We start from the raw sequence: 20,449 nt of genomic DNA, 5'->3' as shown, positions 1-20,449 counted from the left end.
TGTCCGGGAAAGCCACGGTGTCCTGAGAGGTGCCTGCCAAGAATCCTCACACGGGAGTTAGTGGCCCAGGATCCTGACCGGCAGCCGTGTGGCCATGGGGCAGGAGGGGGCGCCTGGGCAGAGCGACGGCGAGGTCTCCCTCTTAACGTTCCAGGTGAATAGGAAGCGATCGAAAAGGCTCAAATGCGTGTTTGTCCTTAGCTCAATGGCTGGATCAAGACCTAAGTTTCACAGTCAACCTAAGGGGGTTCTTTATTTATTGAAAGTCGGTAAAACCTGGAATACTTCAGTTACCAGTTTTCCTATTCACAGATAACCCTTTAATAGCATTTCTATAAAAATAGACTTTTTTTTTTTAGAACAGAAGATCACGTTAGAGTCATTTGTGTTTTGAGTGTATTGTCGTCCTTGGGGTACAGTCTTTATACCGAACAAATAAGGGATTCAGAATCCTGGTTAACCTACAGTTTGGATACGGTTATTTTGATTCCGTGCCAGCAAATGTAGGAATGCATTAAAAATTGGCTCTAGAACCAGAGGAAGGAACTGCAATGTACGTATATTCCTTGTGTTGGAAAATACCTGTCTTATGTTAACTTTATACGTGTTCCCCAGTTTTTTAAAATAGCCAGTTTCTAACACAATTAAAATAGCATTTAGCTGCAACACTGGAAATCTAGATCTTAACTCCTCCAAATTTTCATCTTTTGGGGAAAACAGATGCCTTTTCACATTTAACTTTTTTAGTAGCATTAACAGTGAATTATTCCTGATTTTCTTTTGGTTTGTAGGTCTTATCCAGCCCATTCCAAGAAACCAGTTTTTTCAAAGTTATTTTAATAACAATTTTGTAAACGAAGCAGACAGACCGTACAAGTGTTTTTACTGTCATCGTGCATATAAGAAGTCTTGCCACCTTAAACAGCACATCAGGTAAGGTGATGTCCACCCAGAAATGGAAGATGTAGCTTAATTGCAGTGATTCGGTGAGCGGGTAGCTTATAGAAATAGTAAGGACGGGTAGTGTTTGTTTTTGGGATTCGAAAATGTCACATTTGACCCCACAGTATTTATTGGTGACTGATATATATATATTTTTATGTTTATTTATTTTTGAGAGAGAGTGTCAGCATGAGTGGGGGAGAGAGAGAGAGGGAGACACAAAATCCGAAGCAGGCTCCAGGCTCTGAGTTGTCAGTGCAGAGTCCGATGCGGGGCTCGAACTCACGAACCGTGAGATCATGACCTGAACTGAAGGCCGACCGACGCTTGACCAACTGAGCCACCCAGGCACCCCCGGTGACTGATATGTTCATTCATTAGTGTTTTGACTAGACTATTCTACCCAGAAATTGTCACCGCATTTTATTTGCACTATTATATGTCAGCATTTGCAATTTCTAGGACGTGTCAAACAAGTACTGGGTTTGTTGAGTTATAGTGAGGTACTGTAACGGTTTTCCAGATTCATTCATCAGAATTTAGATGAATGCTTGGTGCTAGCAACAGTGAAAAGAAAGCAGAGACTTGGTCGCGAGAGATGGTGAAATGTCATGAAAACGTTGAGAACTTCGAGGCGGACTTGCCATAGACCTTTGTCTCCGCCGTGCGCCGCTGTGTGGCTCAGGCAAGTCCCTCGAGCTCTGAATCTCCGGCGCTGTCGCTGGAAGAATGTCCAGAAGGGTGTCCCCACTGCCGAGCCTTCCGCCGCCGTGGTGCTCAGTGAAACGGTGGACACGTGTGCTCTAGTCTAACGTACGAAGCATTGTAATGTTGTGAGACGCTCATTCACTAACATTTTTATTCTTTTTAGATCACATACAGGTGAAAAGCCTTTTAAATGTTCTCAGTGTGGAAGAGGCTTTGTTTCTGCGGGAGTGCTCAAAGCACACGTCCGCACGCACACTGGAGTCAAGTCTTTCAAGTGTCTGATATGTAACGGGGCTTTCACTACTGGCGGTAGCCTACGGCGACACATGGGTATCCACAATGACCTTCGTCCCTATATGTGTCCCTATTGCCAGAAAACGTTTAAGACCTCGCTAAATTGCAAAAAGCACATGAAAACCCATAGGTAGGTGTAATTCTGATGGTCCTTTTTTAGTTATCTGTAATTCCCAGATGGGGGTGCAGAGTGGTTTTGAGAAATAATGGTCTTTGTTTCCTGTTTTATTACTTCTAGCTGAGGTGTATGGACTAGATAAACTTTTATGTCATCGTCTAAGAGCCACACGCTCAAAACATTCACTCTTTTGTTTTTAAATTTTTTTTTTTTTCAACGTTTATTTATTTTTGGGACAGAGAGAGACAGAGCATGAACGGGGGAGGGGCAGAGAGAGAGAGGGAGACACAGAATCGGAAGCAGGCTCCAGGCTCCGAGCTGTCAGCCCAGAGCCCGACGCGGGGCTCGAACTCACGGACCGCGAGATCGTGACCTGGCTGAAGTCGGACGCCTAACCGACTGCGCCACCCAGGCGCCCCCACTCTTTTGTTTTTAATGTAATATCGAAGCGGTGTCTGTTGGGCTAAATGCTTTGTAAATTCTCTCCAAACAGTCAGCAGTCGCCCAAGTGCGGGGTAGACTGTGCCCGGTACAATCAGGTGGTGAAGAGGGCAAAAAAGAAAGTGCTAGTCACGCGCCCTGTGATTTCCCGGCACACCGTTAGTGTCTCCGAACGCTCATCGCTCTGTGTTGTTGACTTGAAAAGAACGTGTGTTTTAGCGATCACACAAACCCGTCATTAAAGCTCGCTGACGTTTGTATCTGATTCGAGGACTCTCTCATCTCCAGATGGAGGTGACCCAAGAAGCCCTCGCACCGGTGCATTTCTGGCTGTGTCTGGAGCTCATTCACTGGGATTTCTGTGAAGGCACAGTATTCTGTGTTGCACTGGGAAGGCTGCACAGGGTCACCACATCCCGGGATACTGTGACAGGAAGAGTCGCTAGGTCTGCCGTAAGAGAACATTAAAGCTTCTGCTCCCGAGTGTTTCCTCTTCAGGCAGTATTTTAACCCAGATGTCTCTGCCTGGTACTGTCAACAAGGCCAAACCCTACGTGTTAGGATAAGCTACTTGGGAGAGGTAATTGTTTGGTATTAGCCCTCTGGATGCCTCAGCACGTAGGACAAGGAAGAATGGTGTTTGATTTTGGCCCAGTTGTCACTTAGCTGCGAGGTTTCACTGCTTCTTGAGACCATCCTAGGGCACGTGATGGTGCTGGTGTCGACCAATCTTATGTCCGGTTTATGTTTTCCTCCTTTTAGGGAGTAAATGATGTGCTTTGTGTGCATTTGAACTGGGGGACTGGTGGCCACGGAGGTTCAGGGCTCTGTGCTCCCTGGCTGCTGTCCGGGCGTGCCTGGGAGCGGCGTGTGCTAACAGGGTAGAGCTTGGGTTCGACCTGGCCTGGGGGCAGGCGGATAATACTTTTTCTCCGTCAAGAACTCAGGCCTTTTCAGGTCTGTGCACTTGCCACAGTAGCGTGGGGGTCCACGTCCGAGGCCTTGTTTATGGACTCGACGGCCAGTAGTAGAATTTCTGGGAAGTAGGTCAGCTGTTTTTAGCTGGGTCACCTCTCTTAGGTGGAGTGTCGTATCGGCCACTGCTTGTCACGGGTTATGCTGTGGGACACCTGCCACAGTTACTTGAGATGAATGTGTGACTTTGAGGTGACAGCCTGGAGACTGGTAGGTCTGTCGTGGGGCAGAGCTGGGTGTCGTCTTACAGATTGGATGTGTCTGAACCCACCTGCAGGCAGCCCGTAGCTCCGGTGTTTCATCCCTTTGTTTGAAGTGGTGGGGATTCCTAAAATGCCATACACAGTTACTTTAAAAGTAAGTGTAAAAGGCAAAAGTATAGAAAGTAGCAAAGGTGCAGAAGTTACATACAAGATGCACTTCCGTCCTCTGGGGAGTGACGGCAGAGCCATACGTGACTGTCACGGGCTCCCCACAGTCCCCAGCGTTGTAAAGCTGTGACCGTGCATATTTCATACTTGTCTGTCCTATTACATTTTGTTTCCCCTTCTCAGTGAAAGTAGTTTAGAAGTGACTGGTTTTGATATTAGAAAATGAAGCAGGTAGAGTTTGTTTGGAGCTAAGAATGGAATTCCCAGGAGGCGGATTCATGCGATTCTGGAACCAGGCAGATGGTGGAGTGTATGTGGGTGTGACCCTGGCGTCTTAGAGGGGAGCAGGCTGTTCTTGTCCTAGATGTTGTCCACCTGTTAGCCAGGTAATCGTTTCAGCTGGGATTTTACGTTCTTTGATCCACTCACTGAATGCCTTATTCATTTCTATCTTTGAAAGCAAATTGTTGACCTTGGTGGAAACGTACCGGGTATACTTACAGTACGTAAAAGCAGTACTAACGTGAATACGGGTTCTGCAGAAATACGGAGCAGCCACGTACATACCTCATAGTCCGTGCCGTGTCACGCATGGGTCCCTGGAAGATGTCTGTGTCCCCAGACTGTGGGGCCAGCAGGCCACGGCACTCGGGCCCTCTTCTGTACCCCGCATTTGTTTATGATACTGAAATCTGTCCATAAAGGTGCTATCTTGTTTCGTTCGGTTCTTTTTCTGAATACTTGAGCTCCTTGCAGAGTCTGCGCTAGGACAGTTTTACTGTGAAACGTATGGTATCTTTTAAACTCTTTTTTAAGACGTGACCTATTCTGGTGCGTGTTCTGCTCTCTCCTCTTTGCTGCCTTCATATCCCTATAATCTGTGAAAGCACTTAGAGTCCGGGGAACGTGATTTGTTTTCTCCGGAACTCTTACTAGTGTTTAATTTGAGCTGGATTGCCGCCATGGCTTCAAGATGAAGTCATCCTTTTAAATGTTGTTAGTAAGTGACCGACCGCACAGCGGTCCTTCGCGCCAGCGGTTCTCGGCGGCCCCTGACCGCGCGGCCTCTCGTTGCTGTTCTGAAGGTACGAGCTCGCCCAGCAGCTCCAGCAGCACCAGCAGCATCAGCCAGCCGCCCCCCTGGACGACAGCACCGGGGACCAGCAGAGCGTGCACGCCCCGACGCACGTGCAGGTGGACATCGAGAGTGAGGAGCTGCGGCGGGCGGCCGCGGACACCGCCAACCCCGAGGCCATGCTAGACCTGGAGCCACAGCAGGTCGTGCGCACGGAGGACGCGGGGCTCGGCCAGCCGTTGACACACCAGCCTCTGGAAGCGGACGAAGGCAAATATTTCAGAAGTCCTAACGTTTACAATCACCCGTACGGTTTTTGCAGCCGTTCACACTCCCTCCAGTCTGGGTTGGGGTGTCTGATCTCTGAGTTTTCGGATCCCAGTTTGTGCCGTGTGCGAGCCTGAGAGGGTCTGCTGGGATCCCGAGTTCCAGAGATAGGACCCTTCACACACACTCCTCTCGTAGGCACTTTTAGCCCTTCGTGTGTCGAGAAGGGCCTGCGTGCTCAGGAAGTGTACATCTTTGTGACCTCTAGCATTGTGTAATGGCGCCCTGAGCATCTGACTCACGGAATGGTACGGCTCTGTGAATTGTCGCGCATCCGCAAGCGGGTAGGCCCCGGACCCAGCGGGTTGCTTTCTTCATCAGCAGGGTCTTGCTGCAAACAGATGTCAGCTTAGCTGTAGACAGTGAGCTCGGTGACGTGGTTGGTTCGTGTCTGGCACAGTTTCCTTGTCTTTCACGAGCCTAACAGACAGTTTGCTGGCCAGGTTACTGTTCCGTGTTACGGGGCTCCCAGACGTATTTTGTCTGTGAGCACGATTTTGTGCTTTTTATCCTCTGGGTTTCCTGGAACAATGCCCATCCAAAAATAACATATTTTTTTAAATGTAATTTTTTTAAGTTTATTTATTTATTTTGAGAGAGACAGAGACAGCGCAAGTAGGGGAGGGGCAGAGAGAGAGGGAGAGAGAGAATCCCAAGCAGACTCTGTGCTGCTTCTGCAGAGCCCAGCGTGGGGCTCGAACTCACGAACTGTGAGATCCTGACCTGAGCCGAAACGAAGAATCAGATGCTTAACCGACTGAGCCACCCAGGGCCCCTGAAAAGGTTTTAAATAGTCATTGAATGTAATTGCATTTAGGATATTTTCCCTGTAGAAGAACGTCTACGTTTTAGGGTAAACTGTGAAGTGACATCCTGGAAGTACAAAGGTAATGCCTCAGCTATAGTATCTATCTGTCGTGTATTTTGTGTTGTGTATATATTTATACAGGTATATGTACTTCCTACTGTCTTTCCAAAAGAAGGAGGCTCATTTTGGAGAACTCACTAAAGTACCCTTTTGGACGGATTGGTAGATCTGAAATGACTTCGGAGTTTACAACTTGCCCCTTGTGTTTGCATGTCTACCTCAGATGGGTTCGTGGCCCCGCCGCCCGCCCTGCCAGGGCCCGTGGACCAGTTTGAGGAACGGGCTCCAGCACAGTCCTTCGAACCGGCTGGCTTGTCGCAGGGTCAGTGAGCTGCACCCGGGTCGGGTTGTCTTCATAGCAGCCTTCGGTGTTCGTTTTAAGGCCCTTCCGAAGTTTATGACTTCAAACCGATAACTTTTTGCATGGATTGTGTGTGTGTGTGTGTGTGTGTGTGTGTGTGTGTGTGTGTGTGTGCGCGTGCGTGCGCTCGCACTGCGTGTGGCCGCTCAGTCGTCTGGAAGGCGTCTTTGACCATTCTGCATGTGGTTTGTAGCCGAGCAGTGGTGCCTGAGTAGAAGGGGACTCTGGGGTGGCTGCGTAGACGGCTCGTGTGCTGGACGCGGCACCTGTTCTCAGAGCCTGCCGATGTCGGCTAATCCTCATTCTAGTTCAGAAGGTAGAAATGTCCCTTTAAGCATCTTTATTTGTAAAACCGACTTTTTTTTTTCTTTTTACCTTCTTTGTGTGTGACCGGAGTATCTTTTGTAGGACTCGTGTTTTCTGATTTGTTTCAGGCTTCCCCGTGACGGACCCGTACGGTCAGCAGACCGCGTTCGCGCCCGTCCAGCAGCTGCAGGACTCGAGCACGCTGGAGTCTCAGGCCCTGTCCGCCAGCTTCCACCAGCAGAGCCTGCTCCCCGTGCCCGGCTCTGACGCCATGAACGTGGTGAGTGTGCGTGGCGTGCCCGGCGCCGGCGCCTTCAGGTCTCCCTGTAACCTTGTGGACGTCGCTCACTTAGGAGGGCACGCTGACGTCTCATACCGACAGTGTCGCGTCGCCTGTGACGCCGAAACGTTCAGCATGAGCGTCTTCTCTTTGAAAACATTTAAACTTGGCTGAGACATTTCAGTCCCGTGACGTGGGATTTTACAAAACTTCTTAGAACTCAGGGAAGTCAGTAACGTGTAATAACGTGAAGGATGTCATGTTGCGTTAGTGACAAGCTATGTGTTTTTATTTGCGGAATCTTAATCTCAGAATGGAAATACAAGGGATGCTGATGTCCTAAAAATAAATATTTGAATACATCATTTAAAAGTTTTACTCAGTCTGGGGCACCTGGGTGGCTCAGTCGGTTGAGCGTCCGGCCTCGGCTCAGGTCATGATCTCACAGTTTGTGGGTTCGAGCCCTGCGTCGGGCTCTGTGCCGATAGCACGGAGCCTGGAGCTGCTTCGGATTCTGTGTCTCCCTTTCTCTCCGTCCCTCCCCCACTCACGCCCTGTCCCTCTCTCAAAAATAAATAAACATGAAAAAAGTTAAAAAGAAAAGTTTTACTCAGTCTCATTGGAGACATTTAAAGTTCTGTTTTGCTTTTGATTTTTTCCACGTTTGGAAATTTTTCAATAGTGAAGGAAATGACCGGCCAATGAATGGTTCGCTTTCTGTGAAAGCCGCTGTTGAAAACAGCCGGAGCCACCGTGGGTAGCTTCTCCAGCTACCTGGACCCTCCAGGCCTGGACCCTCCAGGGAAAATTCAGAGCACTTCTTCAAAGCTTAGAAGGCCTGTGGTCCAAATGCTGCATCCGGGTAGGACCTGGGGAGTGGATGACATGCTGTCTCTCCCTGTGGTTCTGTGACAAGCGAGGCAGTGGGAGTTTATTCATTTTCAGTAGCACGAGAGCAGATGAGTAATCTCTCATTAAGAATTATAAAAAATATGGAAAGATCAACAATTTCATTCTTGGCTAGCCTTTGTATCAAAGCAAATTAATAGAAAATAAGTAAGTATTTACTAAAATTGATATGAATGATTATTTTGTTTTTTGAAAAACATTTTTTAACGTTTATTTATTTTTGAGAAACAGAGCATGAGCGGGGGAGGGGCAGAGAGAGAGGGAGACACAGGATCTGAAGCAGGCTCCTGGCTGTCGGCACAGAGCCCGATGCGGGGCTCGAACTCATGAACCGTGCATGGGATGTGTATGACCTGAGCCGAAGGTGAAGGCTTAATCAACTGAGCCACCCAGGCGCCCCTGAATGATTTTTATTATTAATCTAGCCAGATGATTATATGGAGCTACTTAGCGTTACTCCTTTGAATCTGCGTTTATAAATCTTATCCTTAGTTGTCGGTTGTTTTGCATTTATGTATAGATACTCAGGTAGTCTGCTTTATACTTGTGCTAAATTTTAGACAACTCGTTTGATCCAAGAGTCGTCCCAAGAAGAACTGGAACTGCAGACCCCACGCCCCGAATTCCTGGAGGCCGGGGAGGACCAGGGCCGGCGCTCCTACAGGTAGCTGTCTGCACGGGGGGCCGGCGGACGCCAGTCCTGACCGCCGCTCGCCCAGCGCACGCGTCACCCTTCCCAGGGCCTTGTGATTTAACTCAACGACTCTGAACGGGCTCTGTTCTCATCCCATTTTATTGTAACGAAAGGATCGGAGACCAAAGAGATTAGCTTGCTAAGATTTCTACAGCTGGTTAGTGTTCGCCACCTGCCTGTGCATTTCACCTGCCGTGCGGTGACTTCCTGTTACTGCCGAGAGCCACTGTTACCACGTTTTCAGAAAAACTTCAATTTGTTGGGTGTCTTTTTGTTCAGGGTTCTGTGCGTGCCGTATATATAACAGCCAAGGAGCACCGTGACCGCGGAGACTGCGTTTACATTCGCCTGTTCCTCATGCTTCCATTCCCTTAGCCGTGTGCGCCGAGTGCCTACAGTGGCCGTGTGCTGTTCGGGACGCGTGCGGTGCCCTGCAGAGCGGGCAGGCCACAGCCCAGCTCCCACGGGATGGGAACGTTCCCAGGGAACAAGATAGACATACTCGTATACAATTAAATAGGAGTATTGTCTTTGTAGAGATAGTCTTGGCTTTATAATATTTTAGTAATTTTATTATTTGCTGAAAATACTTTTCAAAGTCTAAATTTAAATTTTTCCCACAGCCATTTAACAACAACAAAAAATATTTTATAGTTACTCTTAAAAAATGGTGAGCTATCTTATCTCAAGTCAGTGGTCTTAATTGAGGATTTTGAAAATGGCTAAGATTTGCCAATGTCATTAAGCTGTGATGTGTAATGTCACTCTCCCATTTCCATAGGTTTTGTTTTTCACACACAACCTCGAGTACCTTGAACTGGTGTTTTTATACAGGAGGTTTTTTACTTTTGGGAGCATATTATCCTGAGATCTTCACGAATTTGCAAATCCAACATGGTATTTGTGCAGTGGTTGCTAATTTGGGGATCTGAGATACACAGAGATGGGCCTCAGGACTTCTGAGACTCTCCTTCTGTTTTATTCATACTTTGATCTATTCAGTGGGTATTCACTTGCTCGTGTTTAAGTGGGATTTTGCATTGGTATTTTTAAGTGAGATTAATCTGATGGATGTTTTCTCATGATTCCTTTGTGACATGTGCTTGGTTTTCCAGGACTTGTGGCCTTGCATCATTTGTGCATTTATTCAGTGTTTATTAAGAACCCACTAGATTAGTGAGCAAGACAGAACAAAAGCTTCAGTCCTCAGGAGTTGGCAGTCTAGTGGGAAGAGATGATAGCAAGATGGATGGGCGAGGTGCACAGCAGATGGGGACAGAGACAGCAGGAAGGGGTGGTGGGTGCTGGGTGGCAGCCAGTGGGAGAGCAGGCGCTACTGTCCTGGGACTGGTTGTAGATGCCATATCCATTCAGAAGGTGGGGTCTTCACGGGACCTCCAACAGGCAGAGGTGTGGGAGGAGGGGAGGGGCTGAGGACGGCCTCTGGGACTCTGACCTCAGAGCTGGGAGGGTGAAATCACTGCCCCTAGAAATGGGCCACCCCTGGGGGAGCAGGTATGGCACAAAGACCAGGACTTGGTTTCATGTCAGCAGGGCTGGTGTTGGGGAACAGGGGTGGCGTCATCAGGGCTGGTGCTGGGGAACAGTAGACGGTTTGCCCTCAGGGTTGGCCTCTGTGACCCAGGCTGGCATTGGACACGTGAGGGGACAGCTGTGTGATTGCACAGCGGGCAGGGTAGTTCGTGAGGCGAGGGGAGGCAGAGAAGGGTCCTGTCTCCGCGTGGACGGAGGCTGGTCCTGGGGCGGGAGCGTGACTGGGCGGGGGTGACGTCCTGGCTTCAGACTGTTCTCTGAGGGCCGGTGTCTGTCCACACAACTGCCGATGTTGTTCCCGTGCTGGAAATTGGTCGTAATCTGCAGGTGTGGGCGCCGGAGCCTTCCTCAGCAGACGTTGTGTGGTTTAGCAGTACTCAGTTCTGCAAATGGAGTATTTTCCTCGGCTGCCCTATATACAGAGCCAGTCCCGACTTCATTGGCGGAATTAGCTTTCTCACGTCAGCTGGTGAATGCTGTTTGCTTGCTTCTCTGGTTTTTTCAAAAAGCAAGCTTGCGTCAGAACGAACTTTGGAAACGCATCTACATTTGCCAGTCTTTAGATCGGTGTGGACACTAGGGGGCAGTAACTGCATCTGCAGATGTCTAGTCCTGGGGAGTGTGGTTTGGAACGTGACTCATTTCCTACTGCAGGTAAAACTTGGAAAAGCTAGGGAAATATAATAGAAGAAGCTTTCTAAATCTTTTTTTTTTTTTTTTTTTTTTTTGTTTTTAATAATATGTGAATAAGAATTTAGAAGTTTATAATTATTTTATCCTTGAAGCAATTTTGGTATATTCTGTAACAACTTAGGGGAAAATAATACTGTACATTTACATAGTATTCAAAATAGATCTAGGAAAATGTGTTTTGTGAAGTATTTTATAAACCAAAAGAGTATATGAACTGGCAATTCCAAATGTCTGGACTCAGGAATGATTCTGACCCTGAAGCAGTGGAAGGTTTCACAGTGTCTCCTATGACTTAGTAAAGAAAATAGTACGTGATAAATTATCTTCCTGTTCTGTATAAAGGAGGAGTTTCCGACCAATCAAATATTACGCCTGCTGGGGATTGGTACGGGATTTACCAACATTGAAATAATAAAATATGTGTAAGACCACAGATCCTCTGAGCAGAATTTGATCTAATGTAAAAATTTCTGAAATGGCGACGCCTGGTTGTTTCCTGATCACTGGTGAAGATTGTTTCTCTTCCAGTCTCAGGTGTCAGATCTGAGTGAGCTCTGAATGAACGCATTCTCTGCTTTTCACTCTGTATTTGCAGGTGTGAGTACTGCAACAAAGGCTTTAAGAAGTCCAGCCACCTGAAGCAGCACGTGCGGTCGCACACTGGGGAGAAGCCCTACAAGTGCAAGCTCTGTGGCCGTGGCTTCGTGTCCTCGGGCGTTCTCAAGTCTCACGAGAAGACCCACACAGGTCGCTGTCTGCCTCGCACTGGGGTTTTGTGGTTTTCAGTGTGTTCGTGGAGGGGCGCAGCCATCGCCACCCCCTGATCCTAGAACATTGTCGTCATAGCCCAAAGAAGCTCTGTGCCTATTGTGGCCCCTCCCCGTTTTCCCTCGGTGCCCTCCCCCCCCCCCCCCCCCCCCGGTGTCCCAGGCAACCACACGTCTGCTTCCGTGCGTTGGCCTGTTCTGGACATTGCATGCAGGGGGAAACATACAAGACAGGGCTCCTGGTACTGAGCTTGTGTGGGGGCCGGTCCACATTGTAGCGGGTGTTAGCACTGCCTTCCCTTTTGTAGGGATAACCTTCCCCTGTTTGGGTGGACCCTCTCATTATCACCAGTTGTTGGTCCTGTGAGTTGTCCTTAGGCTTCTAGGAATTAGCCTGCTGTGAACATGTGCATACTTTTTTGTGGACCTATGTTTCCATTTCTCTGTTTACTGGTGAAATTGCCCGGTCATATGGTAACTCCGTGTAACCCTTCGAGTTGATCAGCCTGCTTTCCAAAGTGGCTGCACTGTTTTACTTTCTACCAGCAATGGACGAAGGTTCTGGTTTCACTCTCTTGTCAACACCAGGCCTATCGTGTGTCCTTTCTGTTATGACTGTCCTTGGGAGTGTGTGGTGGTGTCTGATCGTGGCTTTGATTTGCGTTTCTCTAGTGGCTAATGGTGTGGAGCATCTTTTCATGTGCGTGTTGAGAAATGGCTATCCTAATCCTATGTCATTTTTAAATTAGATAATTTGCAAACATTATTGCATTGTTTAAAGAGTTTTCAAAATATATTCTTTATCAGATCTATGATTTGCCGTTGAGTATATCTTAAATATATTTAATTTTGTATTTTTATTTTGTATATCATATCTGTTTTACATCCAGTATATTCTGTATAAGGCTTTATCTGAAAATAAAAACATACAGACAAAACAAGGGAGCGGTTTGGCGGGCGCTGGGAAGACAGGCCGAGGGCAGGGCCCGTGAGGGCGGGTCTGGGGTCCTGCCAAGGAGTCCGCTGTCCCCGCAGCAGAGAGCAGCCTGTACGACTCCTGCAACGAGCAGCGGCTGATGGCCGCTGTGGTCAGTCAGGGGGGCCTCTGTGCCCTCAGTCCGGAGAAGAGGGTCCTCCCATCGGGCCCGACTGGAGACTGAAGCTGTACAGCGGGGCTGTGGGCCGCTGCCCCGTCATTTGCTGTGGGAACGAGGAAAAAAGATGGATTTGAGAAAACGTCTCAAGGGTACAGTCCACGGCATGTTGTCAGTTTCAGTGTAGCAGACGGAGGGGCGGAGAGGACTTGGCGTTGCTCTGGAGCCGCGCGCTCGGAGGCTGTGATCGCACGAGAGAATTAGTAGGAAGATGTGCTGTCGTGGCCACGTCCTCGCACAAGACCAGGGCGAAGACGGTCTCGGGTTTTGTGGCTTGTTGAACGTATCTCTGTGTGTCCTCGAGTACTTAGGGCCGTAAGGTAACGAAATGCGGTTCTGTTGTCACAGGAGTGAAGGCGTTCAGCTGCAGTGTTTGCAACGCTTCGTTCACGACCAACGGCAGCCTCACCAGGCACATGGCCACGCACATGGGCATGAAGCCCTACAAGTGTCCGTTCTGCGAGCAGGGCTTCCGCACCACAGTCCACTGCAAGAAGCACATGAAGAGGCACCAGGCGGCCCCCTCTGCCGCGCCAGCCCCGGGGGAGGCGGACGGAGGAGGTACTGCCCGTGTGGGTGGAGGTCCGGGGAGCGGGTGCTGACGTGCCCAGAGATCGTGTCCGTGTCACCCCTTCCAGTGGTTTCTTTTCCGACGACCACGGCCTGAGTGCCCTGAAAACCAGGTTCGGAGAGGCGCAGAGAGGGAAACCCCCCGTCACCGGTCACCGCCCCTGGGGCGGCCGTGCACGTGGGTGGAGGTGCGGTTTCCCACCGGAGAGGGGTTCATGCTCCGCATCGTGGGCGTGTTTGGTACCTGGAACAGGTGCGCGTCAGGTCCGGGGACTGCACGCACGTCCCTCGTTTTCTCTCACGCGCTCCCCACGGTGCACGCACCGCAGCGCCTCTGCCGATCCACGTGGCGCACCGCGCGGTTCCACGGGAGCAGGCTGACCCCCCCCCCCCCCCCCCCCACCCCCCCCCCCCCCCCCCCCCCCCAGTGGGCGCAGTAGCCGTAGGGCTGCCATTCCGCACCGGCCAGACCGAGTCTTTGTAGCACATCCCATGGCGGCATGTCCACACTGCGCAGTCGGCGCTGCATGTCGCCGGGTGGGCGTGACGGGGCGGGGGGTGTGAGTCCCCGGGCTCCTCTCCCCGCCCGTGGCCCCCGTGTGCTCCGTGTTCAGCTGACCTCAAGGTCACGGTCGTCCCTGGTGGCTCTCCTGGGGAGCGAGTGCTGTAGCTCCGACCTCTGGTTTGGGGAAAACGTCTTTCAAACGTGCCTAACCCACCCAAGGCGATAAAAACCCCCAGCCTCCCCGCTACAGGCCAGCTGCTCCGGCTTCTTCCGCAGGTAACTCAGAATGTTGGCCCCTCCTCTGTCACACAGCGCCAGCTTCCACCCTGCTCGCTCCTCGCAAGGCCTTTCTTTCCACTTCCGTCACGTAGGACCTCTCCCTGCGCTGACTTACAGAACGGGGGCATCCTCACAACAGGTTCTGGAACCCTGTAGGGGGAGGGCGCCACCTTGTCAGCTGATGCTGACCGCCTGGGGGCTCCCATTGTGGCCTCGCCACCCCCCTGCGTACACAGCGTGCACCCAAGGGCCTGGTGTTCTCCTCGGTGGGGTCACTGAGAAACAGAGCTCCGCGGGAGCCTTCTTAGCCTCAGGAGGAAAGCCGCTTGCGCTGGTTTCTTTTACCCAAACCTAGAGCCACTCGGTAGGGTTTAACCTGCGCTCGGTGTTGGGACAGTGAGTCTGTGTGGCAGACACCATCGGATCCTGTCTCTTCCGTGCGTGGCGCTCCGTTTCGCTCGCCTTTTCCCGCCAGTGGCTTTGCCCTATGGATGGGGTTCCTGGTACTTTAAGTGTTTGAATAGTTCTCTCCGCATTTCGTTACCCGTGCTGGTGGGGCCACCAGCTCTACCCCACTGCCCCCAAATCTTTCCAAACTTTATTCTCTCCTTCACGGCCGACCTTTCCTCACCCTCCCCTGGCCTCTCTCTTCCCTTCTCTCCTCCTTTCCCTCCCTCCCATCTTTGTCCCTTTATCCTGACGTGGCATCTAATTAGTTTTTATCACTGATGTGGTGTTAGCCACTGTCCGTTTGGCTAGTCGATGTTTCTGTTGAGTCCTTATTTTTTTATTTTTTAGCTGTCTGTGCAGTTCTGACCTCCCTCCCAGCCAGCTCTTTTCCCTCTGTTGGGTTTTAATAGCACCTTCTTCCTGTTTACAATCCATGTAAATACATCCTTACGTCTCACTCAGAGAACGCTTATATGTATATGTTTGAATTTTTTTTTTAACTCTTTAATTAGGGCCTTTTTGCTAATTTATCTCTGGTCTCCTGTCTTGGGCTCTGCTGATTTCTTTATGCGACAATATTTCAGGTTTTGCCCGTGGTAGCGCCTGTCTGCTTAGGAATGCCGGTGGCCCGTGTGGACACCGTGGGTCGGAGCTGTCTGCCGGCTGGTCCTTGGGCACTGCTCCCACGCGGTGACCGCTGTGCCCCTTCCTCCCGGGGACCCCGCTAGGCCGAGTGACCCACTCTAATCTTACATAGGTGTTTGGTTTTAATATATTTGTTGTGTTAAAACCTAAGTTTTTATGAGGATTTGGTCCTTCCTGTTTTGTGTAGATATGTGTGTGGAGGAAGAGGAGGAAAATCCCGAGAGAAACCCATCTCGAAAGGCTCGTCCCGAGGTCATCACCTTCACAGAGGAGGAGACGGCACAACTGGCCAAAATTCGGCCGCAGGAAAGCGCGACGGTGTCGGAGCAGGTCCTGGTGCAGTCGGCGGCCGAGAAGGACCGCGTCAGCGAGATGAAGGACAGACAGGCGGAGCTGGAGGCCGAGCCCAAGTTCGCCAACTGCTGCTCCTACTGCCCCAAGAGCTTCAAGAAGCCCAGTGACCTCGTGAGGTGAGGTCGCGGTGTTGCCCCGGGGGTTCGATGGTGCCGTCGCGCGGGCCCTGTCGGAACCCGGTGCCTTGCGAGGGGCTGAGGAGTCTCCTGAGTTACGGTTTGAAGCCCGCGTAAATTTTGAGGCTTCCCTTTGAGCTCATTCGGGAAGTTGGTGAGAAATGAGTTTGCTGCGTGGATTGTACTCCTTTCTGTAGAGCCGTGGGGTGCGGTGTCCCCCCTCATCTGCGGTTTCTGCTCGTTACCTGAAGTCAACCGTGGCCCATAAGTGGGCGACCCTCCTCCCGAGCTGGGTCACGTGCCCATGTCTGTCACCTGCCGTCATCTAACGTGGACATGTCATCATTGCCCGTCATCACGAAAGGGGGGGGGGGGGATGTGGCACAATCCGGTATTTTAACTTCTATCACAGTGTGTTGTTGTGACTGTTCCCGTTCGTCATCAGTTGCCATCAACCTCACCGGGCCTAATTTAGAAATCAGACCTCACGATAAGTATCAGGTATAGGAATGAACGGTGTAATACGGTTTGGTACACACACGGGGGGTCTTGGACCGTACCTCCCGCGGCGGGGGGGTGCTGCTCAAGTTTAACAAAGAAAAGAAAAGGAAATGAGTTATTTCTTGAAGACAACACGGTGCTGAGCTTTGTACATTTGCAAACAGCATCAGGGACCTCCTTATCCCCAGGGGTGCTGGTGTGCGTAGGGAGCGGGGGGCGCAGGCTCAGGCCGGGGCGGGAGCAGGGGTGCTGGTGTGCGTAGGGAGCGGGGGGGCCCAGGCTCAGGCCGGGGCGGGAGCGAGCGTGTCAGGAGGCAGCGTGCAGTTCACACCAGTCTGTCCAAGCAGTGACTGACGCTGTGAGGTCAAGTCCAGCAGGATGAAGCAGACTTGGAAATGGGACACTGAGGGCTGGGGGCAAGGTCAGCCTGCGGGAAAGACGGGGAGGTAGAATGTTCTCCTGCAGTCTCTGCAGGGTCGCTCTGGACGGCTCAGGATTAGGAGCAAGCTGGTAGGTTGGGGGATACCGGGCCCCCTGACACAGGGAGGAGCAGTTCGGAGTTGGAGGCGGGGGAAGGAGCAGGCTGCCCTCCAGCTCCTCCTGAGCCCTCAGCGCCCTCCATGGGGGTGGGGCTGGTGGCAGAGCGGCCACTGGGCTGGAAGTGCTCATCAGTGAGCCTGGGTGACCGCTGGACTGCCCTGTTCTTCTCACTGCAGCGAGGGTGGCGGCGAGGGGGGGTGAGTGGGGCGACGGCGCGTGCCGAGGAGGTGGCGGTGGTGTCTCTTCTGGGCACCCGGAGGTCAGGTGCAATTAAGCGGGGAGTAAGACAGCAGAGCATTCAGGGGGAGAGGACCAGGTCCTGGGATGAAGCCAGACAAAAGAAAAGCACAGCCCGGGACACCATCAAGTGAGAAAAAGTCCTTCCTGCTCTCCAGAGACAACCGCTGTCAATTGGTTCTTACGTGTTTTTCCCAGAAATGTCCACGTGTCACCATTAAGTTCTACAGTTTTCTTTTTGGTGTAGTTTTTACATATTGAGTCGTAGACACCCTTCTTTCTTTGTACCTGCAAGCTTGTTACCTTCTTTTCAGTGGTGACGTGTTCTGTCGCGGGGGAATGCCAACTTTCATCTCAGGGCACGCCTTCTGTCTCCGGTCGCTACAGGAGCCCTCGCGGGTGCACCTGCAGGGGGGTTGGGTCACTGCCGCCAGGTGGTGCCCAGACTGCCCCCCTGACTGAGGCCTCATCTGACTGACAGCAGAAATGCTAGCTTTGTGTTTTCATTTCCTCTTTTTCAATTCTGGGTATGGGTGAAACGCTTTCCCGTGGCTTTTGGCTGTATTTGTTCTCTGAGCTTCCTATGCATTGTCTGTTCTTCTACTGTGGTGTTTCTGGTCTTATTGCTGATTTATAACAACTCTTCGGTTTAAGAAAAGTTAGCCCTGTGTTCGTCCATCTTGCAGATGTTTTTGTTTGCTTCTGAGTTTGTTTCTGCTGTTTTTGTGTAGATGGAGATCAAAGGTTTTATTTGGCCGAGTTTATTCAGCCCATACTAACACGTATTTTTTACTTACAGGCATAGTTACGAATTTAAAATCATGAGATTGCTTGTAAATGTGTATAAAATTAAAAATAAAAACACTTACTGTAAATGCTTTCTGGTTAGGCACGTGCGAATCCACACTGGAGAAAAGCCATATAAATGTGATGAATGTGGGAAGAGCTTTACTGTTAAATCGACCCTAGACTGCCACGTGAAGACGCACACAGGTACGAGCGGGCGCCTGTGCTCCACGTCGGTGCCTCATGATGGCGCTTTGTAGAGAATTTTAAGTGTTCATTCATTTATTTTGAGAGAGACAGAGAGAATGAGCAGGGGAGGGACAGAGAGAGACGGAGACAGAGAATCCCAAGCAGGCTCGAACTAATGTCCTTTGAGATCACAACCTGAGCTGAATCCCGAGAGTTGGCTGCTAACTGACTGAGCCTCCTAGGCACCACGATGGCATTTTGTATTTGTCCCCGCCTACCTTTCAAGATCATAGGAAGCTTAGAAGTCAGGAACCATGAAGAAATGGGTATAAAAGGAGTTTTGATTTCTGACTTGGGAGAAATGATCCAGAAAACACGGAGGAAAAGGAGCCCGGTCTCCGATGCCGAGCTGCCTGCTGTCAGTGTTCTTACTGCGCCTTGAATACCTTTGTTAAGAAAATTCTTTCTTAGTCTCATTTAGGCCAGAGACCTTTGGTTTGTTGAGGTTTTACAAGAACTGGGGATTTAGCCAAGCTGATTATAGTTACCAGCTAATAATTCTTTTCAGGTGGGGAGAAATCTTATAAAGGAAAAACATTAATGTACGATTCCCAATGGCCATTTTTTTCTTCGTCTCATTTGAGGAACTGAAGGTTAATGGTGCTCATTAAAATACAGCAGGGCTTTGCTGCTTGCCCTGCACAGGGTGCCCAGTGGTTAAGGGGCAGGCCTGCACACCCCGCGCAGATTTGACGTCTGTGCTCGCTTCCGGGCCATTTCTCGGAGCCTCTGGCTGTCGCGGGAACTGTGGTGAACTCTCAGTAAACGGGAGAGTTGTTCATGTGATTCATAGGATTATGATTGTGAAACTCATTTATATTCTTAATTTTTGGTTCCCGGCAGAATTGACCAAAAACGTACAAGGGAATTTCACATGTTTATGTAAAGTCCTATGATTCTTTTCTGATGGGTTAGTGTTTGGAATTTAATAGATAGATACAGGAACTTAGCGTGCGCCCCTGCTGTGGGCAGTGTTTCCGCTGGTTCATCGGGTGCTGTGTTTTTGTCCCTCTCGTGTGATGCTGTGAGCCGCCAGGACCAGAAGGGGCCTCTCACCTGGCCAGTGCCAGTGGTGTTCGTGATGGCTCGCACGCCGGGATTCTGTGTTGGCCCCTGTGCCTGAGGCCCAGAAAGAAAAGTCTCTGTGAGAGATACCTTTCAGGCCTCGTCCTGCACTCGGGGCTCCCCGGGTGACCTCTGAGGGCCCCGAGCAGGGCTGGACAGCTGGCCTCCCTAGTCCCGGGGTGGGTCCCAGCGTGCCCGCCCGGTTAAATAGAAGTCAGTATTGTTTCTGGGAGAAATAGAGAGAAACAGAAAACCGGGACGCTTTTGTCCCCCCAGAGCCTCTCCGGGGCAGGGTAGGCGGGTGACCGGGCCCTCGGCCCCACCTCCCGGCCTCCGTCATGCCCTTGGCTCAGAGTCCCAGGAGCTGAGCACGTGATCCACACCTGTGGCCACTCCCCACCTGCGCTGGTGTCCCGGGGGCCCCCCTGCAGAAAGAAGATAGACGTGTGCTGACACGTACAGGTACCCTTTGTAAACCGAGGGGCGAGTGACAGCGACACGGGGCCGAGCCGCTTAGTGCCCCCACCCCGGGTCCCGTCGAGGCTCGGTGAGAGGCGGTGCAGACGCCCAAGTGCTGTGGGGTCGTGGACGCAGGCTCTGGCGGTGCTCGCCGCGAGGTCTCTGCGCCAGCACCCGCAGAACAGGGTCCTCCTTGACGTACCTGGCCCCGCCCCGTGCCGGCGCTTGCGCGTGGGTGTGGCCCGTCGGGGGGCCCCGCTGACCCTTGACCTTTCCGCAGGTCAGAAGCTCTTCAGCTGTCACGTGTGCAGCAACGCCTTTTCCACAAAGGGGAGCCTGAAGGTGCACATGCGCTTGCACACGGGAGCGAAGCCCTTCAAGTGTCCGCACTGTGAGCTGCGCTTCCGCACGTCCGGGCGGAGGAAGACGCACATGCAGTTTCATTATAAACCCGACCCGAAGAAAGCCAGGAAGCCCGTGGCCCGAAGCCCGTCGGAGGCGCTGCAGCCCTTAAACCTGCTCAGCCCGTCATCCGCCGACCCCAGCGTGTTCGTCATGAACAACTCTGTCCTGACGGGGCAGTTCGAGCAGAACGTGCTTCCGCAGGGGCTGGTGGGCCAGGCCATCCTCCCTGCCTCCGTGTCGGGTGAGCGCCGGGCCTGGGCGGCACTGGTGTGCCGGGAGGGGGGGCCCTCCGTCCACGACGTGCGCTTCTCTCCCTTGAGGTTTGCCCCTGTGAGGCAGGTGGGAAAACGTACATTTCACTCTTGAGGCGAGTCACCCTCCCGTCCCTGTTCCTCCCGCCGCAGCATCTGCTTTTGAACCCTTCACGGTGCTCTGAGCTGCTTTTCCTGGG

General features: G+C 51.4%; 1 protein-coding gene across 7 annotated transcripts in view; it reads left to right on the top strand.

The window, feature by feature from the left end:
* Window positions 1–20,449, top strand: part of ZNF236 (zinc finger protein 236) — a 108,940-nt gene that overhangs the window by 61,111 nt on the left and 27,380 nt on the right. For all 7 annotated transcript variants that reach the window (XM_030337010.1, XM_030337013.1, XM_030337012.1 and 4 more), the window contains 11 exons: window positions 792–933; window positions 1,814–2,074; window positions 4,935–5,194; window positions 6,343–6,441; window positions 6,915–7,066; window positions 8,536–8,639; window positions 11,512–11,663; window positions 13,186–13,398; window positions 15,474–15,756; window positions 17,924–18,027; window positions 19,874–20,239. In XM_030337010.1, coding sequence (XP_030192870.1) covers window positions 792–933; window positions 1,814–2,074; window positions 4,935–5,194; window positions 6,343–6,441; window positions 6,915–7,066; window positions 8,536–8,639; window positions 11,512–11,663; window positions 13,186–13,398; window positions 15,474–15,756; window positions 17,924–18,027; window positions 19,874–20,239 — 2,136 coding nt within the window. The remainder of the gene's footprint in view (window positions 1–791; window positions 934–1,813; window positions 2,075–4,934; window positions 5,195–6,342; window positions 6,442–6,914; window positions 7,067–8,535; window positions 8,640–11,511; window positions 11,664–13,185; window positions 13,399–15,473; window positions 15,757–17,923; window positions 18,028–19,873; window positions 20,240–20,449) is intronic.

Source organism: Lynx canadensis, chromosome D3 (assembly GCF_007474595.2).
Source record: "Lynx canadensis isolate LIC74 chromosome D3, mLynCan4.pri.v2, whole genome shotgun sequence".
NCBI classification, from domain to species: domain Eukaryota; kingdom Metazoa; phylum Chordata; class Mammalia; order Carnivora; family Felidae; genus Lynx; species Lynx canadensis.
This window is presented reverse-complemented; position numbering and strand designations above follow the sequence as displayed.